Source organism: Oncorhynchus mykiss, chromosome 8 (assembly GCF_057628025.1).
Source record: "Oncorhynchus mykiss isolate SJ-2025 chromosome 8, ASM5762802v1, whole genome shotgun sequence".
Classification (NCBI taxonomy): Eukaryota; Metazoa; Chordata; class Actinopteri; order Salmoniformes; family Salmonidae; genus Oncorhynchus; species Oncorhynchus mykiss.
This window is the reverse complement of record NC_143029.1, coordinates 85012501-85028386: the sequence shown is the minus strand read 5'-3', so window position 1 is coordinate 85028386 and position 15886 is coordinate 85012501. Positions and strand designations below refer to the sequence as shown.

The window sequence follows — 15886 nt, the reverse complement described above, 5'->3', positions numbered from 1 at the left end:
GACCCCAGAGAGTCAGGACACCAGGTTTAACACTCCTAGTGTGTTAACCCTGGGCTCTTTAGTGACCCCAGAGAGTCAGGACACTGGTTTAACGTCCCAGCCGAAATACGGAAATACGGAAATGTCCCCAATCACTGCCCTGGGAGATATATATTTTAGACCAGAGGAAAGCGTGTGTCATACTGGCCCTCCAAAACCACTTCCAGCAGCATCTGGTCTCCCATGCAGGGACCGACCAGGACCAACCCTGCTTAGCTTCAGAGGTAAGCCAGCAGTGGGATGCAGGGTGGTTTGCTGCTAATGGGATTCTCTACTTAAACTTGCTCTACTCGTACAGAACAGGCTACTCAGGAGAATGGAACTCATATTCTCTACTTTGTACACGGTCTCTCCTCTACTCGTACAGAACAGGCTACTCAGGAGAATGGTGCTTGTTTAATAAAGTCAGATCAATGCTGAATCAATGTCTGCTAGATCACATCATGATAGTTTTCTACACAACCAAACATAATAACATAGTAGAACATTACTGGAGGACAGAAACACCACCTTATTTCCGAGGAGATTTTAGGACGATTGTGCGAGCCGTCAAATGTTTCTCTCATGTGGCCACAACTCAACAGCGCATCACTAGGTAAAATATGTGCTTTGATTGAGGCAAAACACAGGTATGCTACAGTTTACGCCATCTGCTCTACAATTCGCTCACTGTACGTATTTCGAAACAACTCCGTACATAACTAAGAATTTGTAAATGCCTTTTCCTGTGAAACTGATTGAGAACGAATGGTTGGCATGCAGATGCTGCATGAATATGTCACCGGTAAAACTTGAAGAATTATCAGTCCAAATTGACAGGGAGAAATGTGAATTGATGACGACAATGTGTGCGTAAAGTAGAGGTAAAGAAACACATGCGCAGGTCATGATAAATCTTTTCAGGGGCTCCAGCGGGGCTGGACGGGGCGGTTACCTACTCCTCTACAACCTCGGCCTGGGGGGGGGTACCTACTCATCTACAACCTCGGCCTGAGGGGGGCTGGACGGGGCGGTTACCTACTCATCCACAGCCTCGGCCTGAGGGGGGCTGGGCGGGGCGGGGCGGTTACCTACTCATCTACAGCCTCGGCCTGGGGGGGGCTGGACGGGGCGGTTACCTACTCATCTACAGCCTCGGCCTGAGGGGGGCTGGGCGGGGCGGTTACCTACTCATCTACAGCCTCGGCCTGAGGGGGGCTGGGCGGGGCGGTTACCTACTCATCTACAGCCTCGGCCTGGGGGGGGCTGGGCGGGGCGGTTACCTACTCATCTATAGCCTCGGCCTGGGGGGGGCTGGACGGGAGAGGGGCTGGACGGGGCGGTTACCTGCTCATCCACAGCCTCGGCCTGAGGGGGGCTGGACGGGGCGGTTACCTACTCATCCACAGCCTCGGCCTGAGGGGGGCTGGACAGGGCGGTCACCTACTCATCCACAGCCTCGGCCTGAGGGGGGCTGGACGGGGCGGTCACCTACTCATCCACAGCCTCGGCCTGAGGGGGGCTGGACGGGGCGGTCACCTACTCATCCACAGCCTCGGCCTGAGGGGGGCTGGACGGGGCGGTCACCTACTCATCCACAGCCTCGGCCTGAGCGGGGGGGGGGGGCATGGTTTTTGATTGTTTTGGAGTCAAAGATAATCATTTAATTGTTTTATTTCAGTTTATGAAATTGGTTTCAGTTTTCATAATCCAATAATAACCTTGCATCAGAGGCACAGACTCTCAATGTGTCTGTGCGCATTAGTCCAGCAGCCCCCAGCAGTTGTCGGTCGGTGTGTGTGTTAGGGTTGGGTGGTATCCAGTTTTTCCTGTACCATATCAGGTACACAAAGGGGGCACTATTTCTTTCAACAACAACAAAAAATAAAAATGTTTGTTTTGGGAAGCACAGTTGTTTGGGGGACAGCAGGGATCCCTCTCAAACTGTGTGTGTGTGGTTGACTGTTAGTCTTCCAGCCCCCAGCCTTGTCCTCTTTGTCCTGTCTGTCTATGAGCAATCCATGTTCTCTTCTCAACACTAATGAAGAGTAAGCCAAGGTGAGAGACAGAGAGAGAGAGAGAGAGAGAGAGCATGGTGGTTTCCATGGTAACCCCATTGGTTTGTGTGATGTTCCTTTCCCCCTGTTGATAGGAAGGACTCTTAACAGCTAGGCTGCTCCTCAAGTGGCACCCTATTCCCCATGGGCCCTGGTCAAAACAATGGCCAGGGAATAGAGTGGCACTAAGGACGCAGGCAGCTCTAGACTGGACTACCTGCGGTGTTATGGATAGAATAGGATGTGAATACCCACCGACAGACAGTCCATTAACTCTGTTACATCTGTTACAGTCGTTCGTTCCTGTTCTCCCTGGTTGTTCTACAGCAGCCTTTTCCAAACTTTTTTTGTGCCAGGGACCGACCGGCAAGGCATTGGCCTTCTTCCTCTGGGGGGCCCCAACTAAAAAAAAAACTGATTGACAATCGCTTTTAAATAATATAAAACCATTTTTAAAAATGTTGATTTCCTTTTATTTTTACTTGAAATAAAATCTAATTGTATTTGTCACATGCCAAATGAAACAGGTGCAGACCTTACAGTGAAATGCTTAGTTTACGAGCCCTTAACCAACAACGCAGAGTTAAAAAGTAAGAATGAATTAGCAAAAAAGGAAATAGTAACACACACACACTATACGACACATTTATTAAACATAAGAATGAGTGTGAGTTTGTCACAACCCGGCTCGTGGAAAGTGACAAAGAGGTCTTATAGGACCAGGGCACAAATAATAATAGAATAATAATCAATAATTTTTCTCTTTAACCATCTTACATATAAAACCTTTATTTGTTCATCAAAAAATTGTGAATAACTCACCACAGGTTAATGAGAAGGGTGTGCTTGAAAGGATGCACATAACTGCAATGTTGTATTGGAGAGAGTCTCCGTCTTAAATCATTTCCCACACAGTCTGTGCCTGTATTTAGTTTTCATGCTAGTGAGGGCTGAGAATCCACTCTCACATAGGTACGTGGTTGCAAAGGGCATCAGTGTCTTAACAGGGTGATTTGCCAAGGCAGGATACTCTGAGCGCAGCCCTATCCAGAAATCTGGCAGTGGCTTCTGATTAAATTCAGAAGCCACTGGCATTGCGCGTAAGCCTGGGGGGGTAACCATACTCTATCAATCATGTATCATAAATAATACTATTTAGGACTATATACTGTAGCATTTGGGAAGTCATCAACAGCTGTTGTTTAAATTCAGCCCACAATACATATAGGGTATAGGTTTTCAAACTTTGGTTGATCTACAAGTTAGTAATAAATATGTTGCATTCACGTCTCCATCTCAACCAAAAAATAACATTTAAAGAATTGGCTCCGATGTTGCTATCCAAGCAGAAGATACATCTCCAACCAAACATAATTCAATATTACTTTTGTAAGACAGGCTTAATATTAGGTTATTGAATGTCTTACAAACTATGTAACAGTATTTATTCAACCTTAGATATCAAAGATGATCTTATTGAAAAATCTATTAGTCCATTATACCCCCCCCTGTTTATTTTTATTACGAGTTATGCATGAAACACTGGAATCATCATCATAGATTCTGGTACAGGTGAGCCACAATAAAGATTCTGGTACACGTGAATCACCATTTGATTCTGGTTCAGATTAATCACCATTTGATTCTAATACAGGTGAATCATTTGTCTCTCAATAATTACCAGAGTTATCTAGTTCAGTTGGGCCTACAGTTCTGATCAGCTGTGGCCAGGCAAACCCTATCATCCAACATTGCACCCTATTCCCTATATAGTGTTCTACGTTCCACCAAGACTACACTTGTCCAGTTTCCAACACTAGTCACTGTCACCACACTGGACTGGTTAGATTCTCAATTGGGAATGCTGGGATATAAATACTACTGTGCCTGGCTCTGGCAGAGAGAGGTCTGTCCCAAATGTTATTCTATGCACTACTGTTGACCAGGGCCCTTAAGACTCTATATAGGGAATAGGAGTCCATTTGGGACACAGGAAGTGTCCACATTTCTGCTGGGAACTGGGTGTATCTGTGGTGGCCTGGCTTTCCAAGGGGTCACTGGCTGGCTTTCTGACTGCTTTCTAGGGTCACTGACTGACTGACTGACTGCCTGTCCCTCCCTGTGTATCCATCTCTGTCTGGTTCAGTTTACTGCCACAGTTTACTCACACATCTGACTGACCAGTATGCTGGCCCCTTCACCTACTGTATCACACATCTGACTGGCCTGTATGCTGGCCCCTTCACCTACTGTATCACACACCTGACTGACCAGTATGCTGGCCCCTTCACCTATCACATACCTGACTGACCAGTATGCTGGCCCCTTCACCTATCACATACCTGACTGACCAGTATGCTGGCCCCTTCACCTACTGTATCACACACCTGACTGACCAGTATGCTGGCCCCTTCACCTACTGTATCACACACCTGACTGACCAGTATGCTGGCCCCTTCACCTACTGTATCACACACCTGACTGACCAGTATGCTGGCCCCTTCACCTATCACATACCTGACTGACCAGTATGCTGGCCCCTTCACCTATCACATACCTGACTGACCAGTATGCTGGCACCTTCACCTATCACATACCTGACTGACCAGTATGCTGGCCCCTTCACCTACTGTATCACACCTGACTGACCAGTATGCTGGCCCCTTCACCTATCACATACCTGACTGACCAGTATGCTGGCCCCTTCACCTACTGTATCACACCTGACTGACCAGTATGCTGGCCCCTTCACCTACTGTATCACACACCTGACTGACCAGTATGCTGGCCCCTTCACCTACTGTATCACACACCTGACTGACCAGTATGCTGGCCCCTTCACCTATCACATACCTGACTGACCAGTATGCTGGCACCTTCACCTATCACATACCTGACTGACCAGTATGCTGGCCCCTTCACCTACTGTATCACACCTGACTGACCAGTATGCTGGCCCCTTCACCTATCACACACCTGACTGACCAGTATGCTGGCCCCTTCACCTATTACACACCTGACTGACCAGTATGCTGGCCCCTTCACCTATTACACACCTGACTGACCAGTATGCTGGCCCCTTCACCTATCACACACCTGACTGACCAGTATGCTGCCAAATTAGTTTGCTAGTTTGCTAGTTAGCTGCTTCAGTGTCTTTAGATATTTTTGTCAGATGTTACTATGGAATACTGAAGTATAATTACAAGCATTTCATAAGTGCCAAAGGCTTTTATTGACAATTACATGAAGTTGATGCAAAGTTTTTTGCAATGTTGACCCTTCTCTTTCAAGACCTCTGCAATCCGCCCTGGCAGGCTGTTAATTCAATTCTGGGCCACATCCTGACTGATGGCAGCCCATTCTTGCATAATCAATGCTTTGAGTTGGTCAGAATTTGTGGGTTTTTGTTTGTCCACCCGCCTCTTGAGGATTGACCACAAGTTCTCAATGGGATTAAGGTCTGGGGAGTTTCCTGGCCATGGACACAAAATATCAATGTTTTGTTCCCCGAGCCACTTAGTTATCACTTTTGCCTTATGGCAAGATGTTCCATCATGCTGGAAAAGGCATTGTTCGTCACCAAACTGTTCCTGGATGGTTGGGACAAGTTGCTCTTGGAGGATGTGTTGGTACCATTCTTCATTGATGGCTGTGTTCTTAGGCAAAATTGTGAATGAGCCCACTCCCTTGGCTGAGAAGCAACCCCACACATGAGTGGTCTCAGGATGCTTTACTGTTGGCATGACACAGGACTGATGGTAGCGCTCACCTTGACTTCTCCGGACAAGCTTTTTTCCGGATGCCCCAAACAATCGGAAAGGGGATTCATCAGAGAAAATGACTTTACCCCAGTCCTCAGCAGTCCAATCCCTGTACCTTTTGCAGAATATCAGTCTGTCCCTGATGTTTATCCTGGAGAGAAGTGGCTTCTTTGCTGCCCTTCTTGACACCAGGCCATCCTCCAAAAGTCTTTGTCTCACTGTGCGTGCAGATGCACTCACACCTGCCTGCTGCCATACCTTAGCACGCTCTGTACTGGTGGTGCCCCGATCCCGCAGCTGAATCAACTTTAGGAGACGGTCCTGGCGCTTGCTGGACCTTCGTCACAACAATTGAACCGCTCTCCTTGAAGTTCTTGATGATCCGATAAATGGTTGATTTAGGTGCAATGTTACTGGCAGCAATATCCTTGCCTGTGAAGCCCTTTTTGTGCAAAGTAATGATGACGGCACGTGTTTCCTTGCAGGTAACCATGGTAGACAGGGAGAACAATGATTCCAAGCACCACCCTCCTTTTGAAGCTTCCAGTCTGTTATTCGAATTCAGTCAGCATGACAGAGTGATCTCCAGCCTTGTACTCGTCAACACTCACACCTGTGTTAACGAGAGAATCACTGACATGTCAGCTGGTCCTTTTCTGGCAGGGCTGAAATGCAGTGGAAATGTTTTTGGGGGGATTCAGTTAATTTGCATGGCAAAGAGGGACTTTGTAATTAATTGCAATTCATCTGATCACTCTTCATAACATTCTGGAGTATATGCAAATTGTCATCATACAAACTGAGGCAGCAGACTTTGTGAAAATTAATATTTGTGTAATTCTCAAAACCTTTGGCCACGCCTGTATACCCATTGCAAGACACACTGGTTGATGCTTATTTATAAAACCCTGTTAGGCCTCACTCCCCCTTATCTGAGATATCTACTGCAGCCCTCATCCTCCACATACAACACCCGTTCTGCCAGTCTGCCATTCTGTTAAAGGTCCCCAAAGCACACACATCCCTGGGTCGCTCCTCTTTTCAGTTCGCTGCAGCTAGCGACTGGAACGAGCTGCAACAAACACTCAAACTGGACAGTTTTATCTCCATCGCTTCATTCAAAGACTCAATCATGGACACTCTCACTGACAGGCTGCTTTGTATGATGTATTGTCGTCTCTACCTTCTTGACCTTTGTGCTGTTGACTTTGCCCAATGTCTGTACCATGTTTTGTGCTGCTACCATGTTGTCATGTTGTGTTGCTACCATGCTGTGTTATGTGTTGCTACCTTGCTATGATGTCGTCTTATGTCTGTCTTTATGTAGTGTTGTGTCTGTCTTTATGTAGTGTTGTCTCTCTTGTCGTGATGTGTGTTTTGTCCTATATTTATATTGTATTTATTTATTTTAATCCCAGGCCCCCGTCCCCGCAGGACTTTTGGCTTTTGGTCGTCACTCATTGTAAATAAGAATTTGTTCTTAACTGACTTGCCTAGTTAGATAAATAAACATGCTCGCTCGCACCTTCACCTGACTGACCAGTTGACCCCAGGTACAGTACACACACACCTGACTGACCAGGTGACCCCAGGTACAGTACACACACACCTGACTGACCAGGTGACCCCAGGTACAGTACACACACAGCTGACTGACCAGTTGACCCCAGGTACAGTACACACACAGCTGACTGACCAGTTGACCCCAGGTACAGTACACACACAGCTGACTGACCAGTTGACCCCAGGTACAGTACACACACAGCTGACTGACCAGTTGACCCCAGGTACAGTACACACACACAGCTGACTGACCAGTTGACCCCAGGTACAGTACACACACAGCTGACTGACCAGGTGACCCCAGGTACAGTACACACACACCTGACTGACCAGTTGACCCCAGGTACAGTACACACACAGCTGACTGACCAGTTGACCCCAGGTACAGTACACACACAGCTGACTGACCAGGTGACCCCAGGTACAGTACACACACAGCTTACTGACCAGGTGACCCCAGGTACAGTACACACACACCTGACTGACCAGTTGACCCCAGGTACAGTACACACACAGCTGACTGACCAGTTGACCCCAGGTGCAGTACACACACAGCTGACTGACCAGTTGACCCCAGGTGCAGTACACACACAGCTGACTGACCAGTTGACCCCAGGTACAGTACACACACAGCTGACTGACCAGTTGACCCCAGGTACAGTACACACACAGCTGACTGACCAGTTGACCCCAGGTACAGTACACACACAGCTGACTGACCAGTTGACCCCAGGTACTGTACACACACAGCTGACTGACCAGTTGACCCCAGATACAGTACACACACAGCTGACTGACCAGTTGACCCCTGGTACAGTACACACACAGCTGACTGACCAGTTGACCCCAGGTACAGTACACACACAGCTGATTGACCAGTTGACCCCAGGTACAGTACACACACAGCTGACTGACCAGTTGACCCCAGGTACAGTACACACACAGCTGACTGACCAGTTGACCCCAGGTACAGTACACACACACAGCTGACTGACCAGTTGACCCCAGGTACAGTACACACACAGCTGACTGACCAGTTGACCCCAGGTACAGTACACACACACAGCTGACTGACCAGTTGACCCCAGGTACAGTACACACACACAGCTGACTGACCAGTTGACCCCAGGTACAGTACACACACACAGCTGACTGACCAGTTGACCCCAGGTACAGTACACACACACAGCTGACTGACCAGTTGACCCCAGGTACAGTACACACACAGCTGACTGACCAGTTGACCCCAGGTACAGTACACACACAGCTGACTGACCAGGTGACCCCAGGTACAGTACACACACAGCTGACTGACCAGTTGACCCCAGGTACAGTACACACACAGCTGACTGACCAGTTGACCCCAGGTACAGTACACACACAGCTGACTGACCAGTTGACCCCAGGTACAGTACACACACAGCTGACTGACCAGTTGACCCCAGGTACAGTACACACACACACAGCTGACTGACCAGTTGACCCCAGGTACAGTACACACACACCTGAGAGGAGAGTCTTATGTCCAACAATAAAACAATTAAATCAACAAAACAAAAATGTGTTGCTCAGAACTGCTATTAGTAATTTTGGAAAAAGGCTCTTACAGATTGACTGATGCTCGTAATTGACACCTAAGTATCGTGAGGTTCCAGGTCCCTGCCCTATAATCCATAGACCTAGGCTAGTTGTTGAAGATAAAAACCTGCATAATCCCTATTGGACAGACCTACGTAACACAAATTGACCATCTGACCAAATTACTTGAGATTTTAGATCTGGGATAGCGAGATTTCTGAGTTTAGCTAATGTATTGATTTAGTTACAAAAGTTACAGCCTCAGCCCACGTACCAAATAAGAGTGACTTGACTCTGATGACAGCGCTAACTTCCGTATTAGAATAGAATGTGGGCAACAACCAATGACAGCACTTTAATACTAGAATGTGGGTAATAACAGCCAACAATGGAGCTGTATGTTATAATGTGGGTAAAAGCATGTCTTTGGTAACAGACAGATATATGGTTACTGAACCAACTGTCAGAGGCATAGGTTTAATCAAATCAAGACACACAACCACATATTTTGCTGTGATGAAGTTTCTCTTTCTGGTCTATTTTGATTCTAGTCCTTTTGTCTAATTTGTATTTTTTTCTTTACCCCAAAACTGGTTTTGCAATTTAAGATGACCAAATCTTACACAATTCGCTGTGTGCAATTCTCTGAACTATGACTACTGTATTGTACAACCATCTCATGAATTTGCTGTATCTATTGTCTGTAGGGGTGCGTGTGTAAAATCACTGAGGAAGCCAAGCCAGTAACAAAGCCATATTCCAACCTATGTTGTCATAATTGTGTGGTTTGTTCTATAACCCATTTCTTCATATGTCACTGTAATATCCAATAAGGCCGTGACAACACACAGCGGCAGAATAAATTCAACGACACCTACCTTTGTTTCATCACAAAACCGGAGAGCCACATCTGTCCTGTGAAGCCCACAAAGCAAATATTGCATGTAACAAACAGTTGTATCAGCTGCGGTATGGTCAAGCAAGTTCATGTTTTTGAGAGGTTACTAAACAACTAGTGATTTAGAACCACAGAGTTACCGTGAGTCAGCACAAAGACAACAGGAGCCCTGCCTCTGCTATTCCAGCACCATTTCAACATCAAATCAACAGGGCTATACATGCTTTGTTTAATACACTGAAAACAAACTTAAACATACCAAAAACAATTTAGTCCAATCAATGTTGCTAAATACAGTATCATGTGGTTGTCCATTGTACTGATGTGTGTGTAAGTAAAACAAATGTTGACTCCCCCTATTTGTCGTCTAGCTGAACGCCAGTCAAAATAAAACCAATCATGAAGGAAAGCCTGCTCATTAAAACACTTCACATTTCTCTTACGAATAAAACGTGGGGTTGTTTTAGGAACCTTAGTATTTCTAACAGCAACAACAGCACAATGGTCACTTAAATCATTACAAAAAACACCAACCGCAGAATATTTAGGTGGAACATTTTGTCAATATCAAATCAATCAGGGTAGGTTTTTCTGGGCATTTAAGATTTGGGCGAGTGGGTGAGTTAATCAACTGGGTAAGATTCATAGAATTACAAAACATTTTTAAATCATCAGACACCGGCTTTAACCAACACCAGTTGAGATCACCAATCAAGATCATTTCACTGTAAAGAAGTTTAGACATAAGGTTCTATAGGGTCTATAACAGCCAATCACAGTTATAGAGAGCAGAGGGGGGGGGGGGGGGTCTATAACAGCCAATCACAGTTATAGAGAGCAGAGGGGGGTCTATAACAGCCAATCACAGTTATAGAGAGCAGAGGGGGGTCTATAACAGCCAATCACAGTTATAGAGAGCAGAGGGGGGTCTATAACAGCCAATCACAGTTATAGAGAGCAGAGGGGGGTCTATAACAGCCAATCACAGTTATAGAGAGGCCCTTTGAAACCTCAATATTCAAAGCAAGAAATTCCAACTGTTTACAAATAGTTTCAGACTTTGCAACACTTACAGGGAATTTAGTTTTTACATGTATAGCCACACCCCCACCTTAACTCGATCATTGCGATAAACATTGTAACCACTTATACAAATATCAGTATTATCAAAAACAGACTTGCTGAGCCAGGTTTCAGAAAACACAATTGCATCAGTTGATTTTAGCCCAAATCCTAACCCCATCAATTTTTGACGAGATTTAAATGAAAAATACCAAAACCAGATCTTGATTTAAAATCAGAGGGGGTTTGGAGACATTGCATATCAGGGCTAGGGTTAGGTTGCACGTTACCTGATATCTCCATCCATGGTTTAGGAAAGGGTCTATTTATCAAGCTAGCTACTGCAGGACATCAACACAAGCAGACCAGAAACTTTTTTCTGAAAAAGTTTTGCTTAGGAAGTTATTAGATTGATCTGAAGCCAAATCCAAACTGGCCTCCCTTGGGTGGTGTTTTTCTGCACCAGGACAACCTACAGTTGAGCTCAGCTCAACGCTGATCGGCTAATTCTTTCAATATATATATTTTTTATCAAGGGAGGCCAAATTCTTGCTGGGATCAATCAATCAAATGCTACGGCAACAACATGTTATACTCTTTTTGTCCAGACAGCATCAGATACATGAGCTACACATACCGAGACAGAGGGGGCGCTGTTTCCCTGTCCAGACAGCATCAGATACATGAGCTACACATACCGAGACAGAGGGGGCGCTGTTTCCCTGTCCAGACAGCATCAGATACATGAGCTACACATACCGAGACAGAGGGGGCGCTGTTTCCCTGTCCAGACAGCATCAGATACATGAGCTACACATACCGAGACAGAGGGGGCGCTGTTTCCCTGTCCAGACAGCATCAGATACATGAGCTACACATACCGAGACAGAGGGGGCGCTGTTTCCCTGTCCAGACAGCATCAGATACATGAGCTACACATACCGAGACAGAGGGGGCGCTGTTTCCCTGTCCAGACAGCATCAGATACATGAGCTACACATACCGAGACAGAGGGGGCGCTGTTTCCCTGTCCAGACAGCATCAGATACATGAGCTACACATACCGAGACAGAGGGGGCGCTGTTTCCCTGTCCAGACAGCATCAGATACATGAGCTACACATACCGAGACAGAGGGGGCGCTGTTTCCCTGTCCAGACAGCATCAGATACATGAGCTACACATACCGAGACAGAGGGGGCGCTGTTTCCCTGTCCAGACAGCATCAGATACATGAGCTACACATACCGAGACAGAGGGGGCGCTGTTTCCCTGTCCAGACAGCATCAGATACATGAGCTACACATACCGAGACAGAGGGGGCGCTGTTTCCCTGTCCAGACAGCATCAGATACATGAGCTACACATACCGAGACAAGGGGGAGCTGTTTCCCTGTCCAGACAGCATCAGATACATGTGCTACACATACCGAGACAGAGGGGGCGCTGTTTCCCTGTCCAGACAGCATCAGATACATGAGCTACACATACCGAGACAAGGGGGCGCTGTTTCGCTGTCCAGACAGCATCAGATACATGAGCTACACATACCGAGACAGATGGGGCGCTGTTTCCCTGTCCAGACAGCATCAGATACATGTGCTACACATACTGAGACAAGGGGGTGCTGTTTCGCAGTCCAGACAGCATCAGATACATGTGCTACACATACTGAGACAAGGGGGCGCTGTTTCGCTCGCTAGTGATGGTTTCTCGAGTGAGATTCAGCCACTTGCGAATTGACGAATGAGAAATGATTTTATTCATTTTTATTGGTCAAATATTTTGGGAAGCCTGGCCTCCCTTGGTATCCATGAATACACTGTCTATTATATTTAACCGTTTATCAATGTTAGTCAGTTGGGAATTGTTTCCCATTTGTAGAAATGATCGCCAACTTGCCAAGATATCCTAAATATCTTCTCGGTAATCTGCTTAAGTTACTGATAGTCAGGCTGATGGGGTTCTTAATCATGTTAATTATGTTAATCATGTTAATTATGTTAATTCATTCACCATTCACTACAACACAATTATTTCCCCTGAGGGGAAAAATAAAGTGGTATTGAAATAAAGATAAGTCAAATATGTTAATGACTGAGGTTGAATGTATGTTAAAGTAGGTCCAATAAAGATTGTTTTAATGAACTTGGTAGGCTGTAGTAAGAAAAATAAACGATAGCCTACCGTAGTTTATTTCTCCAAATCTATATATATATATCTGCTCTTTCCATGACAGACTCACCAGGTGAAAGATATGATCCCTTATTGATGTTACTTGTTAAATCCACTTCAACCAGCTTAGAAGAAAGGGAGGAGACGGGTTAAAGAAGGACTTTTAAGCCTTGAGACAGTTGAGACATGGATTGTGTATGTGTGCCATTCAGAGGGTGAATGGGCAAGACCAAATATTTAAGTGCCTTTGAACAGGGTATGGTAGTAGCTGCCAGGCGCACCAGTTTGTGTCAAGAACTGCAAAGCTGCTGGGTTTTTCCACGAGCAACAGTTTCCTGTCTGTATCAAGAATGGTCCATCACCCAAAAGACATCTAGCTAATTTAACACAACTGTGGGAAGCATTGGAATCAATATGTGCCAGCGTCCCCGTGGAACGCTTTCGACACCTTGTAGAGTCCACGCCCCCAACGAATTGAGACTGCTCTGAAGGCAAAAGGGGATGTAACCCAGTATTAGGAAGTTGTTCCTAATGTTTGTTAAACGCCAGTGTAGGTTGAATGTCATTTTGTAGAAAGCTGAACTCTGAGACGTATATTAGTTGCGGAGCCTAACTGATCATTAATGAATTAACCCCCAAAATAATAACTTTACATGAATAGGATAATAGATAATGTTCTCATTCTGGTTATTCCTCTAAAGTGGTTGGTTGTTGAATATTGGTTAATATAGTCCATAGAAATTAGATGGACAGCACACCAAAAAATTTCTTGAGTTAGACGATTTATTTTTGGTATGCTGTCCTTAACTTAGTTCCGTCTCTAATCAGTTTGTTTGTCTCTTCCCCTGAAGTCTCTGATGGGATCTGCTCCAGTAAGGACATCCGGAACAACGTGACCAACCTGCGCTCCCTGGAGAACTGCACGGTCATCGAGGGCCACCTGAAAATCATCCTCATGTTCAAGACTAAGCCCGAGGACTTCAGGGGTGTCAGTTACCCCAAACTGACCGTGGTCACAGACTTCCTGCTCCTGTTCAGGGTCTACGGCATGGAGAGCCTCAAAGACCTCTTCCCCAACCTCACTGTGATCCGAGGAAACAACCTGTTCTTCAACTACGCTCTGGTCTTCTTTGAAATGCTGCAGCTCAGGGATATCGGTCTCCATAGCCTGATGAACATCACCCGAGGAGCGGTGAGGATCGAGAAGAACCCGGACCTCTGCTACCTCTCCACCCTGGACTGGTCCAAGATCCTGGATACGGTGGAGGACAACTACATTGTGTCAAATAAGAATGACAGGGAGTGCGGGGACGTGTGTCCCGGGGCGCTGGCCAAGGGGAAGGCTACCTGTCAACAGACCACCATCAATGGGAACTTCAACGAACGTTGCTGGACGCACAAGCACTGCCAGAGAAGTAAGACACTGGGTTCTTTTATTATTATTATTCTATATTTTTAAAATGTATTTATCCTGGAAGTTCCATTGAGGTCAGAAGGCCTTTTTTTACAAGGGAGATGATGGTGGGAGTGTCTTTAAATGCATGTAAAAATTGCACACTAGGAAAGATGATGATTGACCTTGCGGTTGTTGTCTTCCTTTTCTGCAGTTATTTCCATGTTTTTCGATGCTCTGTTGTCCCTGCCATAACTTGCTGTGCACAGGGCTTCCACTGGTTTTAATGTGTCAGGTTATTTATGTTTGTGTAGTAGTCAGGCACCATGTTGATTTTGCTTCTCCTTCCGTGTTGTGCTATTTATAAGTGAAAGTATATCAGTGAATGTATCTGATTGAGGGAGGGAGCGGGAGGGAGAGGGAGGGAGCGGGAGGGAGAGGGAGCGAGAGGGAGCGGGAGGGAGGGAGCGGGAGGGAGAGGGAGAGGGAGGGAGCGGGAGGGAGGGAGGGAGAGAGATGGAGAGAGGGAGCGAGAGAGGGAGAGAGATGGGGGGGGAGAGGGAGCGAGCGGGAGAGGGAGCGAGCGGGAGGGGGGAGGGAGGGAAAGAGGGAGAGCGGGAGGGAGGGAAAGAGGGAGAGCGGGAGGGAGGGAAAGAGGGAGCGGGAGGGAGGGAGGGAGAGAGATGGAGAGAGGGAGCGAGAGAGGGAGAGAGATGGGGGGGGGAGAGGGAGCGAGCGGGGGAGCGAGCGGGAGGGGAGAGGGAGGGAAAGAGGGAGAGCGGGAGGGAGGGAAAGAGGGAGGGAGGGAAAGAGGGAGCGGGAGGGAGCGGGAGGGAGGGAGAGATGGAGAGAGGGAGCGAGAGAGGGAGAGAGATGGGGGGGGGAGAGGGAGCGAGCGGGAGAGGGAGCGAGCGGGAGGGGAGAGGGAGGGAAAGAGGGAGAGCGGGAGGGAGGGAAAGAGGGAGCGGGAGAGAGCGGGAGGGAGCGGGAGGGAGGGAGCGGGAGAGAGATGGAGAGAGGGAGCGAGAGAGGGAGAGAGAGAGAGGGAGCGAGATGGAGAGAGGGAGCGGGAGGGAGAGCGAGAGAGAGGGAGCGGGAGAGGGAGCGAGCGGGAGGAGGGAGGGAAAGAGGGAGAGCGGGAGGGAGGGAAAGAGGGAAAGGGAGGCAGCGGGAGGGAGAGGGAGGGAGCGGGAGGGAGGGAGGGAGAGAGAGAGGGAGAGAGCGAGAGAGCGGGAGGGAGCGGGAGGGAGCGGGAGGGAGGGAGGGAGAGAGAGAGGGAGCGAGCGGGAGGGAGAGCGAGAGAGCGGGAGGGAGCGGGAGGGAGCGGGGGAGGGAGCGGGAGAGGGAGCGGGAGAGGGAGAGAGGGAGCGGGAGAGAGA

General features: G+C 47.4%; 1 protein-coding gene across 2 annotated transcripts in view; it reads left to right on the top strand.

The window, feature by feature from the left end:
- The window catches only part of LOC100135871 (insulin receptor), a 211087-nt gene that overhangs the window by 33507 nt on the left and 161694 nt on the right, over positions 1-15886 (top strand). For both annotated transcript variants that reach the window (XM_036986535.2, XM_090182864.1), the window contains exon 2: positions 13966-14529. In XM_036986535.2, coding sequence (XP_036842430.2) covers positions 13966-14529 — 564 coding nt within the window. The remainder of the gene's footprint in view (positions 1-13965; positions 14530-15886) is intronic.